The sequence below is a fragment of the Lissotriton vulgaris genome, chromosome 3_2, assembly GCF_964263255.1.
Source record: "Lissotriton vulgaris chromosome 3_2, aLisVul1.2, whole genome shotgun sequence".
NCBI lineage: Eukaryota > Metazoa > Chordata > Amphibia > Caudata > Salamandridae > Lissotriton > Lissotriton vulgaris.
In genome coordinates this window covers 180,544,940-180,563,249 of record NC_141690.1, presented here as the reverse complement: position 1 = coordinate 180,563,249, position 18,310 = coordinate 180,544,940, and the positions used below count along the sequence as shown (strand labels likewise).

At 49.1% G+C, this 18,310-nt stretch overlaps 1 protein-coding gene across 2 annotated transcripts in view; it reads left to right on the top strand.

Moving 5' to 3' along the window:
• Positions 1 to 18,310, top strand: part of HTT (huntingtin) — a 2,178,328-nt gene that overhangs the window by 995,575 nt on the left and 1,164,443 nt on the right. For both annotated transcript variants that reach the window (XM_086964158.1, XM_086964157.1), the window contains 2 exons: positions 15,624 to 15,701; positions 17,463 to 17,686. In XM_086964158.1, the coding sequence (XP_086820284.1) occupies positions 15,624 to 15,701; positions 17,463 to 17,686 (302 nt within the window). The remainder of the gene's footprint in view (positions 1 to 15,623; positions 15,702 to 17,462; positions 17,687 to 18,310) is intronic.

Sequence of the window (18,310 nt, the reverse complement as noted above, 5' to 3'; positions counted from 1 at the left end):
CCCCCTGGTTCAACGATGACCTTAAGAAATCCAAGAAGGGGGGAGGAGCCAAGCTCGCGACCGTGATGGCCGCACTGTAGCTCTGCTCCGTCAACCTTCCTGCCTAACAGCATATCCTGATCTCCATCCTGCCCCGAGGCGACACACTCGGCAAGAAATGGAAAGATGAAACAATGCTCGCACTCACCGTCTGTCCCGGGGGCTCCTGTGTGCTGCGGATCTGGAGTTATGCCCTTGCTTGGTCCGGGGCCTCCGCGGCGTGCGGACCGGGGACTTGCCTGTGACGGTCGGACGGAGTAAGGGTGTCGGCGTCGACCCCTGGTGGTGGAGAGGGGTCGGCTGAAGAGGCCGTTGTGCCGGTGGCGACTGACCTGGCCCGGTCTGACGGCCTGGGGGCCCTGTGGTAGGGCGCGGCCCGCCTAGGATGGGGGTAGACCGTGCAGGAGGCATTCCCCCCCCCCCCCTTTGTTGCCCTGTCCGGCCATCTTGAAGCCCTTCGCCCGGATTCGGCGGGCGGTGTCCGTGTGACGGTGGCGCCGGCGGTCCCCAACTTTGGTGGCTCTCTTTTCTGCACCCAGGTTGCCATTTCTTGGGCCCGAGAGGACTCCAGCGGTGGGCCTTGCTTGAAAGCCCAGTCCAGAAGTTGAGGCACGGAGAGTCACGGCTGAACTTGCAAGATGGCGACCGGCGCCCTGAGTCATGGATCTGCTCGGGGCGGCGAACCTGGGTCGCTGAAGTGCACGAGGGCCGAGTTTTGTGAGCTTGAGCCCACGATTAGTGATGTCCTTGATGCCCTATATTCTTTACGTGAGGCCATGGTCTTTGGCGCTGTTGTACAAGATTATGGGTCTGCCGCCATGTCTGTTGGGCCGTCCCTCCTGAACGCGGCTCGACTCCGAGTGTGTGCTGCTTTGTCCCCCTCGGCTGCTGCGAGGAGAGCTGCCGCCGTGCATCTACAAGACTGTACACCTGCGGCCCGAATCTCCAGGTAGCCTTGATTGTGGCAGGCGTGGGCGGGGGCCCCACGTTGTGGCCCGTTCATGCCCGACTGACTGGGGAGCAAGGTGGATGTTCGATTCGAACTGCTTTGGTATGGTCCCGCTGTTACCTTGCGGGGGAGACCTCGCTTTTTTGGGCGGCGAGACTGCACCCTGACTGTTTGCTGCTCCTGATGTTGCTATTGGACAGTCTAGACTGCCGCAGCCATTGCTTGCTTGGCCATTTGATACTGGGGTCCTCTGGTCTACGCCCTTGGCCTGCTTTGTTTCGATCCAGTGTCCATTCCACCTCAAACTATTTGCTGCCCACTACTCTATTGCGTATTAAAGCTATGATCAGGAGAGGACAGGGGTGAGCCGAAATGGACCTGGAGGATTACTGGTTAACGGATGGAGATGAGGAATGCTCGCAGCCGAGGCAGTATGGCCGATTCCTTTGAATGTTTCTGATACTTGGGGTTGTGTCGATCTCGCTCTACTGTGGGTTTCATCTGTGTGAAGGCGGGAGGTAGGGGCCGAATGATTCGATTGCAGATCTCCTCTCCCACTGGTTCCTTTTCCTCCCTTTTTCTGTTTTGTCTCTTTTCTTACTTTCTACTCTTCCTATATTTCGGGTTCTATTTAGGGCGACAGGCACGCTGCTTTGGGGGGGAGGCCGTAGCCTTCTGCAGGGGTGCAGGGTGGGGTGGGAGGGACGAGGTCTATTACTGTTCGTTTTTCTTTCAGTTCTATGGCTCTTTTGTATCCCTTTATCGAGACACTGTGTCTGTGCGTGTCTCCCATGGCGTGATAGCTGGTGGGGAAGGGGATGACTTGCTTGTTTCTACGGTATTGATTGCACATATATCACGACTTGCACGCCCTGACCCCGATAGCGGGTCTCTTAGTCCTGCGCACTTTTATTGTTGTGGGGCGCGTGCAGTAGCGCGGCGTTCTTTCTTTCCCTCTTACTGATATTCTTTCCTCCCTTCCTCCCCTCTTTTTCTATTTACTTGGGTTAGTATAGTGGATGCATATACTTACGCTGCTGCTCTGGTTCCTCTGTTATGTACTAGCACACATTTAGGTGGTCGACGGGTGCGTGATGGGCCGCGGTGGGGACTGTTTTGAACTGGGGTGTCTATCAGTTGATTCCTGTTAGCCGCTGCTGTTACCCGTTTTCTATCGATGCCCTTCTGTTTTGATGCTTGAAACATGGCCCGCCATGGGAACTTAGATGACTAAAAAGTTGCACCTGATCCTGCTATACTTCCTATTATATTATAAAATTAACCTTCTCTAATCCTGCTTCCAGTGGCTAGATTCAGCCCTTCATTGTTAGATCGCTTGCTTGTACAACGCTGGGCGACTGCTGGGAAATTTCATTATTGTCTCATGTGCTTTCATAATGTGTTGTGGCCGGCCTGACTGGTTGTAGGCCCGTATATGTATGACTCCATCTGCACAATAAAGGTTTAAAAAAAAAAAAAAAAAAGAAATCCAAGAAGCTATGCTGTACTCATGGAGAAAAAACCCAACCACCGACAACATGACCACCCTCAAGGCAGCCACCCGCAAACACCACCAGCTGATTCGATCCACCAAGAAATCAGCATTCAAGAATCGACTGGACAAAAACGCCCATAACAGTAAGGAACTATTCAACATCGTCAAAGAATTCACCAACCCCACCGCAGCCTCAAACGACATCACTCCCTCCCAAGACCTCTGCGATTCGTTATCCTCCTTCTTCTACAACAAAATTGCCGACATACATAACCGCTTCGAAAACAGTTCCAACGAACAACCCTCTCCACCCCCCTCAGAACCTAAACCGCCCTCTAACAACCTCAACGCCTGGAACCCAATCACCACTGAAGACACCATCCGCCTAATGAATTCCATCCATTCTGGCTCACCAACCAAACCATGTTCCCACCACATCTTCAACAAAGCAGACTCCATCATCGCACCCCATCTCCGTGATGTCATCAACTGCTCCCTCAACTCTGCTACCTTCCCAGAAAGCTGGAAACATGCCAAAGTCAGCGCCCTCCTGAAGAAACCCACAGCAGACCCCTCTGAACTTAAAAACTACCGCCCCATATCCCTCCTCCCATTCCTGGCCAAAGTCATTGAGAAAGCCGTCAATAACCCACTCGCCGCCTTCCTCGAATCCAACAACTCCCTTGATCCCTCACAGTCCGGCTTTCGAGCCCAAACACAGCACCGAAACCGCCCTCATCGCAGCAACAGACGACATCCGAACACTACTGGACAACGGAGAAACAGTGGCCCTCATTCTACTCGACCTGTCCGCCGCCTTCGACACTGTATGTCACAGCACCCTCATACAACGCCTCAGCAACATCGGCATAAAAGATAAAGCCTTGAACTGGATCATCTCATTCCTAGCTGGGAGAACTCAGAGAGTCCGACTTCCCCCATTCAAATCAGAGGCCACCGAAGTCATCTGCGGTGTACCACAAAGATCATCCCTCAGCCCCACCCTCTTCAACGTTTACATGAGTCCACTCGCTTCCATCGCGCGTCAACACAACCTTAACATCATCTCCTACGCTGACGACACCCAGCTGATCCTTTCCCTCACCAAAGACCCCAACACCGCCAAAACCAATCTTCACGAAGGCATGAAAGAAGTAGACGTATGGATGAAAAACAGCCGCTTAAAACTTAACTCAGACAAAACGGAAGTACTCATCCTAGGATCATCCCCCTCTGCCTGGGACGACTCATGGTGGCCTTCGGATCTGGGCTCAGCACCCTTACCCACAGACCACGCACGTAACCTTGGCTTCATCCTAGAGCCCTCACTCTCAATGACCAAACATGTCAACGCCGTCTCATCCTCCTGCTTCAACGTACTTCGTATGCTCAAAAAAATCTTCCACTGGATCCCCGCCGAGACAAGAAAGACTGTCACCTACGCACTGGTTACGAGTCGACTAGACTACGGAAACACCCTCTACGCCGGAATTACAGACAAATTACAGAAAAAACTCCAACGCATCCAAAACGCATCAGCGAGACTCATTTTGGACATCCCTCGCCAAGATCACATTACCGGCCACCTGAAAGACCTCCACTGGATTCCCGTCAACAAGAGAATAACATTCCGTCTCCTTACCCACGCACACAAGGCTCTCTACAAACTAGGGCCCGAATGCCTCAACACTCGACTATCCTTCTATACACCCACCCGCCAACTAAGATCCTCCAATCAAGGCCTTGCTGCAGTTCCGCGCATCCAAAAACCCACCATGGGAGGTAGATCCTTCTCCTACTTGGCGGCCAAGACCTGGAACTCACTCCCCACTCACCTCCGCCTTACACAGAACCACATCTCATTCAGAAAAGAACTTAAAACCTGGTTATTTGATAAATAATGAACCCCCTCCCCAAGCGCCTTGAGACCCTCTGGGTGAGTAGTGCGCTATATAAATTCTTGAACTTGAACTTGAACTTGCATGTCACCCCCACTCTCTGCCGGCAACGCGGTAATGGCCCTCTTGTTAGGCGCAGGCAGACCACAGGGAGTAATGCCTGCAGCGTCGCGGACCCGCGGCATCACGCTACCCCTCAGTGCTGAGAGCGGGGCGGCCTGTCCGATCGCTCGCCGCCATCACGCCGATCCAGTGCGGACGGGAGCGAGAGGGGAAGAGAAGGCGGTCAACATACCTCCCGCAGCTCAACCCTTCCAAAGCTCCGAGAGACCAGCGCTTCACTCTGCCGATTCCAGGCTCAAGTTATCCACCATGAGGGAGGTCCCCCGTCACTTTCTGCCCGTCTCCGCCGATATCACCAGCAGCAGAGCTCTGCCCAGGAACACCATCAGAAGGTATGGCCCGCCGCAACCTCCGCCTGCCGCACCCAATCTCTGTGGGGGGGGGGAGCAGAGCCGCTGCATCTCCCTCACCTTCAGATAATATCCTCGTGGCCTAGGTGTCTCCCACTCAGCTTTGGGCTACAGTAATCACCACAGCCGATCCAGGCTCTTGTTCAGCTCCGCCACTCCTGCCGGGCCCAATTTTAAGAGGTCAGAGCAGGCGCCAGCGGTGACTGATGCTTCAGATTTTTCTACCGAAGGTACAGGTAGGCTAGTTCTCTCGATTGGCGACCTCAAATTCCGCAGATAACACCATAAGGCAGGATATATTGGAGCATATTATTACCAGGCGGCAGGAGCCTCACATCAGTGCAGCACCCCTAGCCCCCCACCCAATCAGCCTTCAAGCTTGCCACTCTCTGCAGTGGTGGAATTCCAATAATATTCTAAAGGGACTGCCTTGCCTAGACCCTGCACTGCAGAGGAGCATAACAACGGATGCATCACTCATAGGTTGCCTCACATCCGAGCACAGTTCGCCCATTTTTATTGCTGTAAATGCAGTACACAATTAGTACTTACTTCAATATTAACTGTAGTTTTTCAGCAAAGTTGGTGCATATAGTGTTGTACATCTCTAGACTCTTGTTTTTGGGTTCCCCCCTCATCAGTAGAGAACAAAAAAAATTCATTTGGGGTTGCTGGAAATGTTGCCAAAGTCTTCACAGATCTACGTACCACTCACAGGCACACAGGTGCGTCTCCAAAGCTCGTCAGCTTGCTGTCTCAAGAGACCCTTTTAAACAGAAGGGGTTTGGGGCATACTGCCTTACATCCCAGCGCAGAAACACACGTGTCTAGAGATGTACAGAACAATACTCCAATGCTGGTGAAATACTACAGTTCATTTTAAAGTAAGCGCTAATTGAATACTGCATGTACCATAATGCAAAGGGGCGAACAGCGCTGGGATGTGAGGCAGTGTGCTCCCTACCCCATCTCTGGAAACGCTTTGTACACTGTCATTCAGTGCATATTAACCCATTTACACCAAAGGCAAATTACATATCTGAAAGAGACACGTTGGTGATAGATTCCTTACCTTAGAATATCCCCAGGCGTCAGACTGGTTCCAGAAAGTTTTGCTAGCAGTACCCCTGCGCATCAGTAGGTGCTTTCGTGCGGCTCTGCATCCGTCACTGGCGTTGTATGCGCCGAGATGACGTCACGGAGACTACTTCGGCGCCACCCATGCGCACTGACGTCAGTTCTTTCTTTTTCCGCGCCAGCAAGCGCAGATACGGATAGGGCACGCACCTTAGTCACTTTTTGACTACTCTTTTGAGACTTTTGTCTCCCCTTTTTCTCCTGGTGCACGTAGAGATGCCTGGTTTTAAGTCCTGTGGGGCCTGCCGTCGTAATATGTTGGTGGCGGACCCCATGATGTTTGCCTCTACTGCCAGGAGACCGACCACGACTCCCGGGACTGCCAGGACTGTTGAGATATGGCCCCGAAGGCCTTCAGAGAGCGGCGCAGGAAACAGCTGGAGGCCCGGCACTCGTCCAGGTGCCGCTCTCGGTCCAGGGACCGCTCGCGGGGCCGCAGTCGTCGTTCCTCAGGTTCCAAGTCTTCGCCCTCAGATTCCAGTAAGCGACGACATAAAAAAAAGTAAAAGAAGCATGTTCGCTTTACGACGTCCCCCCGTCGGTCCTCGGAAGCGGACGAGGGGGACAGGGGTTCTGCCCCTGCTGCTCCCTTGGAGGCTGGTAGTACCGCGGTCTACCCACCTTATCCGGGTCTGTTGGTGACTCCTGAAAAGGTGCAAGAGTTTCTTGCCACCATGGACCACCTTTTTAGGCCTCAGGCTCCTGCCGGCACGCCTTCGGGCCCCGTGGTCCTGCGTCCAGATCCTGTTGGTCTGCCAGCGCCGCCGGCGGATCCAGATCCGGCGCCACAGGATCCCACGGCGTTGGCTCCGGCCCCAGGGTCCGGCGCTGCCAGCTCTGGCCCCAGCCACGTCCTTGGCTCCGCCACCCATTCCGTAGTGGGTGCCGTTTGTTCCGCCCTTGTCCCGGTTCCAGGACTATTTTGTTCCTGCCTGGGGTCTGCATTGGGACACGGCGCCGATCCGACCACGCCCGGTGCCGTTTACAGCGTTGTGTATCCCTTCTCTGGCTCCACTGCTGCGGCTGGCTCCTCCTGCAGCAGAGGTGGAGGATGATTGGTAGGGGTCCGAGGACCCTCTTGCCCGTCAGTGTGACTCCAAACAGGACTGCGTGGATGATCTGGAAGATGCGGGCGACCTCGACGTCTCTTCTGACCCTGGGTTTGCCTCTTCTCTGCCTACGATGGAGGAGGGCGCTTCCTACAGGATGGTGCTCCGTCGGGTTGCTGAGGTCCTCAACCTCAACCTCAACCTTCCTATAGCGGCACTCAAAACTAAACTCCTCACCGAGGTGCTCCAGACGGCATCTACTTTGTCGGAGCGCTGCTTCGCTTCATTGACACCCTCACCGACGTCCTGTTGGGCACTTGGTCGCGGCTGGCCACGGGGGCCCCTGCGGATAAAAATGTCGCCAGGGGTCACCGCCCGGCGCCTGGTGACCCCACCTTTCTCACCACTCATCTGATGCCTTGGAGCCAGGTCATCCAAGCCTCGACGTCACAGAGTGCCTTCACCACGGCTCTGCCAGATAAGGACTCTAAGAAGCTGTAGCAGTTCGGTAAGCAGTTGTTCTCTTCGGCCAGCTTGGGTCTGCGATCGGTGAACACCGCCTGCTTATTGGGCCGCTATTTCCACACATTGTAGGATACCGTTGCTCAGGTGTTGCCACAGTGTTCTGAGGAGGTTCAGGCTGTTCTTTCCCAAGCGGTTGCAGAGGGTAAGGATGTGGCTAAGTTCGCCATTCGGTGTGGTTTGGACACCGCTGACTCGTTAGGCAGGGCGATATCTACGACTGTAGTGCTGCGTCAGCACGCCTGGCTGCGTTCCACTGGGTCCTCGCCCGATGTCCAGATTTTGCTCATGAACATGCCCTTTGATGGCACTCGCCTATTTGGCGATAAGGCCGACCGTGCACTGCAGCGTTTTAAGGACTCGAGGGCCACGGTCAAGTCCTTGGGCCTTTCTGCAAAGAGCCCGGACACTCCTGGTTTTCGTTCCTTTCATGGCTACGGCAGGGGCGCCCAGGCATGTTCCTCCAGCAAGCGTGTGCAGAACCCGCCTCAGTGCGGCCTGCGGACGAGGCTTCCGCAGGGGCGGGTCTGGGAATCAGTGTAGGGGTAAGTCCACCTCCGCCCCCGCTGCTTCTACCTCCAAACCTTCCTAATCCGAGCTTTGTGGAGCACCCCACGCCGGTGGGTGGCAGGATTCGCCACCACCTCCACCACTGGCGCAATATCACATCGGACAAGTGGGTGTTGCAGATGGGGTTACTCCTATCCCTTTCAGTCCTTTCCTCCAGCCGTGCCACCTCTGTGCCATCGCATGTTGGGGGATCACTTGGTGCTTCTCCAACAGGAAGTCATAGCCCTCTTGGCCAAGGAGGCCATCAAGTTCATTCCTGGGCTGGAATTAGGGAGTGGTTGTTATTCCCACTACTTTCTGGTCCCCAAGAAGGACAAGGGGGGCCTGTGCCCCATCTTGGACCTCCGGAACGTCAATCACTCCCTCCGGGAGGAGAAATTCAAAATGCTGACTCTGGCTCAGGTCCTGGCTGCCCTTGACCCTGGAGACTGGATGGTAGCGTTGGACTTGCAGGACACATATTTTCACATCCCCGCCCTGCCCGCCTACCGGCGATACCAGCGCCCCTCGGGTGTTCATGAAGGTGATGGCGGTGGTCGCAGCTCACCTGCGCAGGTCAGGGGTGTCAGTCTTCCTCTACCTTGATGATAGGTTGTTGAAGGCGGGCACCTCCAGACTACGGCCGACCTCCTGCATTTGCTGGGGTTCTTCATCAATGTGCTGAAGTCACACCTGAGTCCTCTCTGAAGCTCCCCTTCATCTGAGCGGTTCTGGATTTGATGCGGTTTCAGGTTTATCCGCCCGAGCAGCGAGTCTGAGATATTCAGGCTATGATTCTGATCTTTCAGCCTCTATCCAAAGTTTCAGTCAGGATGACCCTCAGGCTCCTGGGCCTGATGGCCTCCTTCATCCTGCTGGTGATACATGCCAGGTGGCATATGCGGGCTCTGCAATGGGACCTGAAGTTCCAGTGAGCACAGCATCAGGGCAACCTGTCCGATCATGTTCAGATCTCGGAGGGCACTTCACAGCAATTGCAGTGGTGGCTCACAAGATACTGGTATCCCGAGCTACTCAGCATGGCGATCGATTCCCCGATCCGTCTGCTTCTTTGGAAGGATCTTCTGTCGCAGCAGCAGGGGACAGTCCTCCACCCGAACCTGCCCAGCCTCCACCTCCATGCGTGGAGATTGAGCGGTGACAGTTGACTGCTATTGATTCCCCCCTCCCCCACCCTCTCCCTCCCCTGAAGTCTGTGATGTCATTCTGGCAGCCAGGCGTCCCTCAACTAAAACGGTATACGCCTGCAGGTGTAACAAGTTGGGCGCATGTTGCACAGCGAAGGCTGTGGATCCCCTTTCTGCTCCTCTTTCTGAAGTCCTTCTGTTCCTTCTTTCTTTGGCCCAGCAGGGCTCTGCTCTGGGCACCATCGAAGGTTATCTTTCGGCCGTCTCCGCCTTTCTGCGGCTTCCTAATCAGCCTTCTCTTTTTTAAATCCCCGGTTGTTAATCATTTTCTGAAAGGCATTACACTCGCGTTCCCTCCTGTGCCGTTCATCCTGCCTCAATGGGACTTAAACCTTGTCTTGACGTTTCTGATGTGCGCTCCCTTCGAGTCCCTTCATAACTGTCATTTGTGTCTTCTCACCTTAAAAACTGCTTTCCTGGTGGCTATCACCTCTGCCAGAAGAGTGAGTGAGCTCCAGGCTCTTTCTTCTAAACCTCCTTTCCTTTCTGTTCATCCAGACAAGGTGGTTCTGAGGACCCGTCCTTCTTTTTTGCCAAAGGTTGTCATGCCCTTCCACATTCGGCAGACCATCACTTTGCCCACCTTCTTTCTGCATCCTTCTGGAGAGGAAGAGAGTCTCCACCTTCTGGATCCAAAACGTTTGCTCTCCTTCTATCTGACCCGCACACATCAGTTCCGGGTGGATGACCAGTTCTTGTTGGCTACGTGGGCGCCAAAAAAGGTTTCTTGTTGGCTAAGAAGGAGCCTTCTGTGGGGCTACGTGCCCATTCTACCAGGGAGACGGCAGCCACTACTGCCTTGAGACGCGGCGTTCTCTTGCAGGATATTTGTCAGGCAGCACACATTTACCCAGCATTACTGCCTGTCAAGTCCAGAGAGACTGCTTCTTTTGCCGTTCTGTTCTCCGTGACTTTCTGGTGTAATCTTATTCTCAGACCCACCACCGGGGTTGGTATTGCTGGGGTATCTATTCTAGGGTAAGGAATCTATCACTAACATGTCTCTTTCCGATGCACAAGTTACTACTTGTGTAACGATATATCTGTAAGAATTTTTTTTTTTTTTTTTTTTTTTTAGTTTTGTAGACTTTTTCTCGTTTCAATCAAATGTACTGTAACAAAATGTGTGATACATGGTAGAGCATGTGGGTAATGGAAATAAGAAGAGAGTGCACTGCAAGATACATCTTAACATGTGGAGGAGTTTAGGAACGTCAAACAGGCAGAAGGCGGTGCCCATGCAGGAATGAGTAAAACATCAGAAAATTCTACAGTAACACTGTGATACATGTGTAGCCGGGGCCATCACCGGCATTGCATTAGTGACATTAAAAAACATAAATAGACCTGAGGATAAATAATAATAAGAAGAAGAATGAAAAAAAGGGGCCAGCCATAGAGCATATATGTTGAAAAATCAATTATGTATTCTAATTTTCTGGCACTGGTAGACTTCAATTTGCATGTAAACGATCCAAGCTGACCGCAGGGAACACAGCTAATTACATCATTAGCTGGGGCTAACCTCAAACAATGGGTCTCCTGCCCCACACATGCTGTGGGGAATACCCTGGATTTAGTTTTCTGCAATTGCTCTGCTATTGTCATGGAGACGGCCGTCCCCCTGACATGGTCAGACCACTATTTGGTCCCTTTTTCAATTGTCCTTATAAACGCAGGACCAGCGAAAGGAACTCGCCTGACGCTTAAAAGAAACTGGAGTAATCCAACTGAATCTACATTTAGCACCATCTTACTAGATAACCCCCCCTGTCTGTCAGCCAATCCTGATGTTGATGCAGTCTCATTACATCTGTGGATTGCGTCAGCAGTGGAATTGGTGGCCCCAGGAAGAGTGGGGAAATCAAAACGACTATCCCCCACTGCCCCATGGTTTTCTAATGCTCTTAGAGAACACAAGAGTCAGTGTAAAAAATATGGTGCGCACAGAGACTGGATTATTGTGAAAATTCAAAAGCAAATTATAAAGAAGCCTTAAAAACATTTCATAAGGAGGTAAAATTAGCTAGACGTAATTATATTGCATCAAGCATCCGAAATGCGAAGCAGTCAAGCAGTGAGATCCAATGACCATCTAATCGACTCAGCCACCTCAAATAGGGCAGACTCTGTACTGAATCCTGCTCGGAAGCCTGATTGAGTATCATGCAGGATCCCATTTAGTTCAATATAACTCGTCATGGCGGAGAAGCCATCTAGACCGGGTGCCGACGAACCCCGCAACGCATCAATAGCCTCAACTATGCTGTCCTGAGTAATGGGGATAGCCAAAAAATCCTGTATGTGCTTTTCTAGATAGACCATAGCAATCTCGGTGAGAAAATCACCTTGATCCTGCAAATCTCCCGACAATTTGGACGTGTGTAGAGTTTTGTAATGGGAAAAGAAGGTGTCACAAATTTCCGGAGTGGTATACAGCAAATCTCCCTGCGGGCCGACGATTTCGGTAATATACGATGTGTTACAAGGGAGACGGAGTGTTTGAGCCAATAACCTACCGCGTCTTTCACCTTCGCCGTATCGATGCGCGACGGATTGCCTCTGAAGTCCATCATCAGTGACAGACGCCTAGCTGCATTCGCACTGGAAGGAGTGATCATCTATTCCCTATCTAGATCAGCAATGTTCTTCTCGACAAGGGACAACGTGGACCGTATATGCCTCAACACCCCAGCGTGCTTGGCAATGCAGACCCCACGGATGTAGGCTTTGAACCCTTCCCACAGAACCGCCCAAGTATCCACTGACCCTGTATTAAGTTCGAAGTAGTCGTCAATCGCTTGCCGGACTTCCTCTGTAAAAACTGGATCTAATAACGCCTTTCCGGGAATCCTATATTGTCTCTCACAGCCACCTGGTCTGGGGATATTGAGTTTAAGTACTATGGGGGAGTGGTCTGAAAGTGTACGTGGGAGTTCGAGTAGCCCGTCCACCCACCCATCGACCTCAGGAGAATGAAGCCAATAATCTATTCTGGTCCAGGTCTTGTGAAACCCTAAATAGTGGGTAAAGTCCGGGAGGTGTGGATGTAGTTTAATCTCAATGTCAATTAATGAGAAGTGAGTGCATAAATCAAGAAGAACCGTACGGGATCGGGTTTAGCATCAGGAGTGGAGGAGGTGCTGTCTCTAGTAGGATTTACAGCAAATTAAAGTCGCCCCCAATAATCAACAGACCTGGGTTGAATGTGAGGAGGCCCACCTGTTCCATAATCAAAGTTCGACCCTCGACGTCAGATATGGTCTTGGACAGTGCAAATGGGGCGCGTTTATGTATGAGTATGGCAACACCTCTGGAATACCTGCTGTAATTAGAGAAAAAGTGAAGGGAGCCCCAACTTCTAGTAATGTGCGAGGGGTCGGGAGATGACAAGTGAGTCTCCTGCAGAAATACTATGGCAATGTTTTGTCTAATAATATAATTAAGCACCTGTCTACGTTTTTTGGTGTTATTCAGCCCTCTATCGTTCCAAGACATCAAAGAAAGCCCGGCAGGACCTGGCTGTAATCCTAGCTTAACATCGAAGGATCAAAATCAAAATTAAGCCATAATGCACGCATCTCCAACGTACCCAAAGAGCATAATAAACAGTGATACAACATAAGCAATAGAAAGGAACCAGAGTCCCACCACCAAACCTCTCACAGATCCCCAAGAGTCAAACCCAAATGATCATGATAGGGTACAAGTGCAATACACACGTTACGAATACAATAGGAGAAAAACAAGCATTCCCAAAAAGAACCATTGCGATCAGAGAACATGTGGCATTCGCCATGTAGCGCAGCATCGCCACGACGGTCAGGCATACCACTCAGACATGTTATAGGTGAATAGGAAAAAACATGATGATTTGCAACACAGCAGAACTAAGAGACATGCAGCAATGAACAATCAACCAGTCACTGGATCCGAAAAGAGGACAACACTGTTCTGCGAATCCCCCTGAGATGGAGAGATCGATCTCGGACCGGCAGCCACCCGAGAACCGTTCTTTTTATACTCCTGGCAGAATTCCTGCGCCTCCGTGAGGGAATCAAAGATACGAAACCTTGCAGGATAACGCATTCCATATTTGAGGCCAAGATTCCTCATGGTTGCCTTGACACCATTGTATTTGCACCGCGCCTCCTGGACCATGATGGTGAAGTCAGGAAAAAAAGCCAACTTGTAACCTTGCCACTGAATATCACCCAGGTCACGGGCCGCACGAAGAGCAGCGTCTCTATCCCGAAAGTTCATGAGTCTTGCAATGATAGGACGTGGCGGCAGACCAGGCCGAGGACGGGGCCCCAGCGATTTATGGGTACGTTCTACAACAAAGCCCTGAGTGAACGCGTCCCTGCCAAACAACTCAATGAGCAACTTGTAAGAGACATTAGTTAGTGATAGATTCCTTACCGCCCCACCCATCCTCCCCGTTCTGCGAACTGATTACTAGGGTTACGGTCATCCCTTTCAGGGCCCTAGTTTCATGGCACCAGTAGTCTGTTTCTTGCATGGCTCTGCGTTCCTGTTCCTGGCGCGGAAAGCTGTGCACAGAACTGACGTTGGCGCGCATGGGTGGCGACTAAGTAGTCTCCGTGACCTCTTCTCGGCGCATACGACGCCAGTAACGGACGCGGAGCTGCACACTGCCATGGCACGCACGGGTACTGCTAGCAAAACTTGCCATATCTAGTCTGACGCCTGGGCATATTCTAAGGTAAGGCATCTAACCCTAACTAATGTCTCTTACAGATATATTGTTACACAAGTAGTAACTTGTGCTGCTTGCTACCTTCTACATTCACAAACATTTGGGTTAGCTTTTACTTCCATAAGGCTAGTGGTAGCAGCAGCATACCTACAAAATAAATAAGAAACGTCTGTAGTCAGAATTCCAATAAGTAAAGCTTTTATAGACTGCCTCAAAAGAGTTACAATGACTAGGGTCCCTACAACTCCTGCTTTGAATCTCAACATTGTGTTTACAAGTTTAATGGGCCCCCCATTTTAACCTCTTCGCACATGCCCTCTCAAATTTCTCTCATGGAAAATTACATTTCTCATTGCAACCACTCATGTATTGAGCATCATGCATTAACTGTAGAGGAACCATCGTTCAACTTTATTAAGACAAGGTGGTACTATGTTCCAACCCTAATTTCCTTCCCAAAGTGGTCTCACAGTTCCACTTAAACCAATCCATTGAGTTTCCATTGTTCTTTACCGAACCAAATTCAGTTGCGGAAAGCACTTTAAACACATTAGATGCTAAAAGAGCTCTTATGTATTATATTGATAGAACTCTTTCATTTTGAAAGCTCAACAACTCTTTGTTGCATTCTCAAAGCCACATAAGGAAACCGAGATTTCTAAATCGGGCATATCATGCTGGATTGTAAAATGTATACAGACCTGTTATACCAAAGCTAAAGGATCACTCCCTATCCCTCCCAAAGCTCGCTCTACTTTTAAAAAGGGAGCTTTCATGGCTTTTTTAGGAAATATTCCCATGACCGACATATGTAAGGCAGCTACATGGACTACACCACACATATTTGCCAAACACTACTATGTTGATGTTATGGCCCTGCTACAAGCCAATGTTGGCCAATAACTTTTATGCATATTGTTTCAAGCAAATACAATCCACACAGGCTAGCCACTGCTTACAGAGGAAAACCGCTTTACAGTCTGTGCTAAACATGTGTATCTACAGCCACGCATGCTATCAAACGGAAAATGTTACTTTACCATTAAGCATCTGTATGTGACATGTAGTGCTGTAGATTCACATGGCACCCTCCCTCCTCCCGGGACTCATGTTAGTTGCACTTATCTGCACTTTACATTAAAACATTACATTACTTTCGCATTGTCATGTCAATATGATTCATCATCCTTTACACTCCATCCTCACCGACAGGCGGCAAACAATCTAACAATGGAGTCTATGACCATGCTCATTGCAAGCAAAAGGAGGAGTCACTACACCGTGTGGCTTAAAGACTTCTCTGAAGATAAACAAATTGCACACTTCTGAGCCCAACACTAGGTGGCAGACCTATGCTAAGCATGTGAATCTATAGCACTACATGCCACAAACAGATGCTTACTGGGTAAATGGCATTTTCCTTTTATCATTAGTTGTAATAATTAGAGTTTTCCCACAGTGTGAAATGTTGATACTTTTAAGTATATTAGAGACTGTCTACCCAATTAAATTTGTGTAAATCCAGTATTATATCAACAATTACATTCCTTTTATATTAAATGTGCTTATTTTTATTTTAAACAGTGTGTTGAAGAAGTTCTCAGTTATCTGAAATCCTGCTTTAACCGGGAACCGATGATGTCTACGGTTTGTGTTCAACAGGTAAACTACTGTGTAGCGAGTTGATATCGGATTTACAGAATAGTTAATTGCATTTGGGCAATGTGTGTGGCTTACTCTACACCATACCTGCTTTGGAGAGTTGAAAAGACTTTGGTTCAGAGAAGGGGTTTGCAAGTCCACATCAAAATTAATGGGGAGAATTTATACAGAGTTTTAGGAGTCGCTGCACATTAAGCATCAAATTCTCGGTTTCAGAGTCCCAACTGATCCTGTGAAGAAAGCACCGTAAATAGGTGTTTCTTAGGTATTTTTATTCACTAAAAATTGTTTTTAATAGATAGTATCAAGTTTTCTTAGCGGGGCAGGCTTAGCATTCATATGAAGAAGGGTTCGAAGATACAGATGGCACTGGGTTGATATTTACCTTCATTCCTTATACCTGTCTGTAAATGGTGGTTAATACATGAAGGTCAGCTAATACTACTATTTCTTTTAGTTTTTTTCAATTTTTATTTATTCACATTAAATTTATGCCCAAGACAGCAGGCCACACTGGGCAACATGAAATATCCATGCCTTCCTCAATAGGGCATTACCAAATTAAAGTACTGTTTTTCTACATATATTATGTCCAGCATTATCGTCCAAGTCTCCAGATGTTACTTATGACATCACCACTACCATCACACGGCCCTCGGCCCTGTGAAAACAGGGATGTGGTAGTTTACGTTCTGCTGAGGTTCTGGGATTAAGCAAACTATCTGTGGGGTGGGGCAGTAGTAAAAGGAGGATATAGGAATGCAGAGATAATTGAGGAGAGAGTTCATTCTCAGTGGTGCCAGAAGGTGAGAGGGTGCCACCAAGACCATGCACCTTCAGTGGGGGAGCAGCAGGACCATGGGAAACATATGGTCCCTGTGCGTCACTGTCCAGTATGGATCAGGATGCCGGAAGGTATATACTAATTCTTATTCATCTACAAGCACCAGAACCATCAGGAATTGCGTTCACAGCCAAATCCATAATTTGTTTTTCGCAAAATGTAGAACTTACCGGAAGGTTTCTAAACACCATTAAAAAAATATATATATTCAGCATTTCTGATGTACTCATGGACATCATTTGTATTTTTTTCAGTGTCGTTTTTGTCCTGAAGAATGCATGTGATAATATATTATTTTCTTCCTGATTAAAAAACTCTGTTATAGTTTTCTTGACAAAAAAAGTAGGCATGCCTCGTATGTATACTCCTAATATTACTTCATGCTGCAGCTATCCTTGAACCATGCGAAATTAATTGTTATGCTGCATAAGCATTCTTATACCAGATCTCTTCCTAGCTTGGGGGGCAGCAGTAGCATAAACGTTTAATTGACTTAAGGCTATCCTGCCTGTCTTTCAGCCCTAGACAGTGGTTAGACATGTCCTGTGGTTTCAGTACACTGCCTTTGCTTGACCGGAATCTATGTGTTCTATTACTGTTCTGGTATTCCTGTGTGAGAGCCAGATGCTGTTACAGGAAGAATATTCTAAGAGTCATCTGAAGTTTGAACTTCATCCCTTCATACCAATAAAATGAGAAGCACCACACCTTCTGTGGGACATCTTCCACTGGTATTAAATAGCTAGATAGACCTGAACTATATACAGAGCGCCATTTGATGCGCCTTATACATCCGCTTTTCCTCATTCACCCCAAAGTACTTAATAATCAATTTTTTGTGTTGTTTATCTTATCCTGTTTGAAATAAAGTTACATAAATGTTAAATATGTTACTGTGTTTTCCTATGTTTTTTTAGTTGCTGAAGACTCTCTTTGGAACTAATTTGTCATCCCAGTTTGATGGAATTTCTTCAAACCCCAATAAAACCCAAGGCAAAGTTCAGCGTCTGGGCTCTTCTAATCTGAGACCTGGTCTTTACCATTACTGCTTCATGGCACCTTATACACACTTCACACAGGCCCTGGCTGATGCTACTCTGAGGAACATGGTACAGGCTGAGCCGGAACAAGATGCTTCTGGGTAACTAATGAACTAATGTTAATTGACTGTTCTAATGTGTATCTACACTTTTTTGTCAACTGCAGCACTGTGCTTTTTTTCTGCTTTTTTTTTTAATAAGTCAAACTTTTATATTAAATCACTTGAACAAGGACATCAACAAGCATGCACATTGAGCAGGGGTACCGGCGTAGTGGTTTTACCTCTTGGTCATAGTTTATTGGAGTTCCAATAGAGCTGTATGACATCAATTGCTAATTGTTCTCTGTTGCGAAGGTTGATGTCTGGCTTTGGCTGCACTTTGTTGGGAAGTCAGTTTCACAGTATAATTACCCCTTCAGCTGCTGGTTCTCTGCCGCTTAGGTAGATGGCAGGCTTTGGCTGCATTCTGCTGCAGAATTAGTCTCAATCTCTTTGATATGGTCACTTAATTTTAATTGTCACCCACAGGTTTCCCCGCTCTCTACCGTGGAAGCACACTTAGACATATTTGAAGATCGCAATTCTGTCAGGTTCCTCACCTTGGTCTTAATTAATAGAGCATTAATAATATTATAGAGATTGGCATTGCTACAGTGAAACAGCTGAACATGGTTTTTGAACATGTGTACCACCAGAAACTGAGAATTAGTACGCAATGTATAT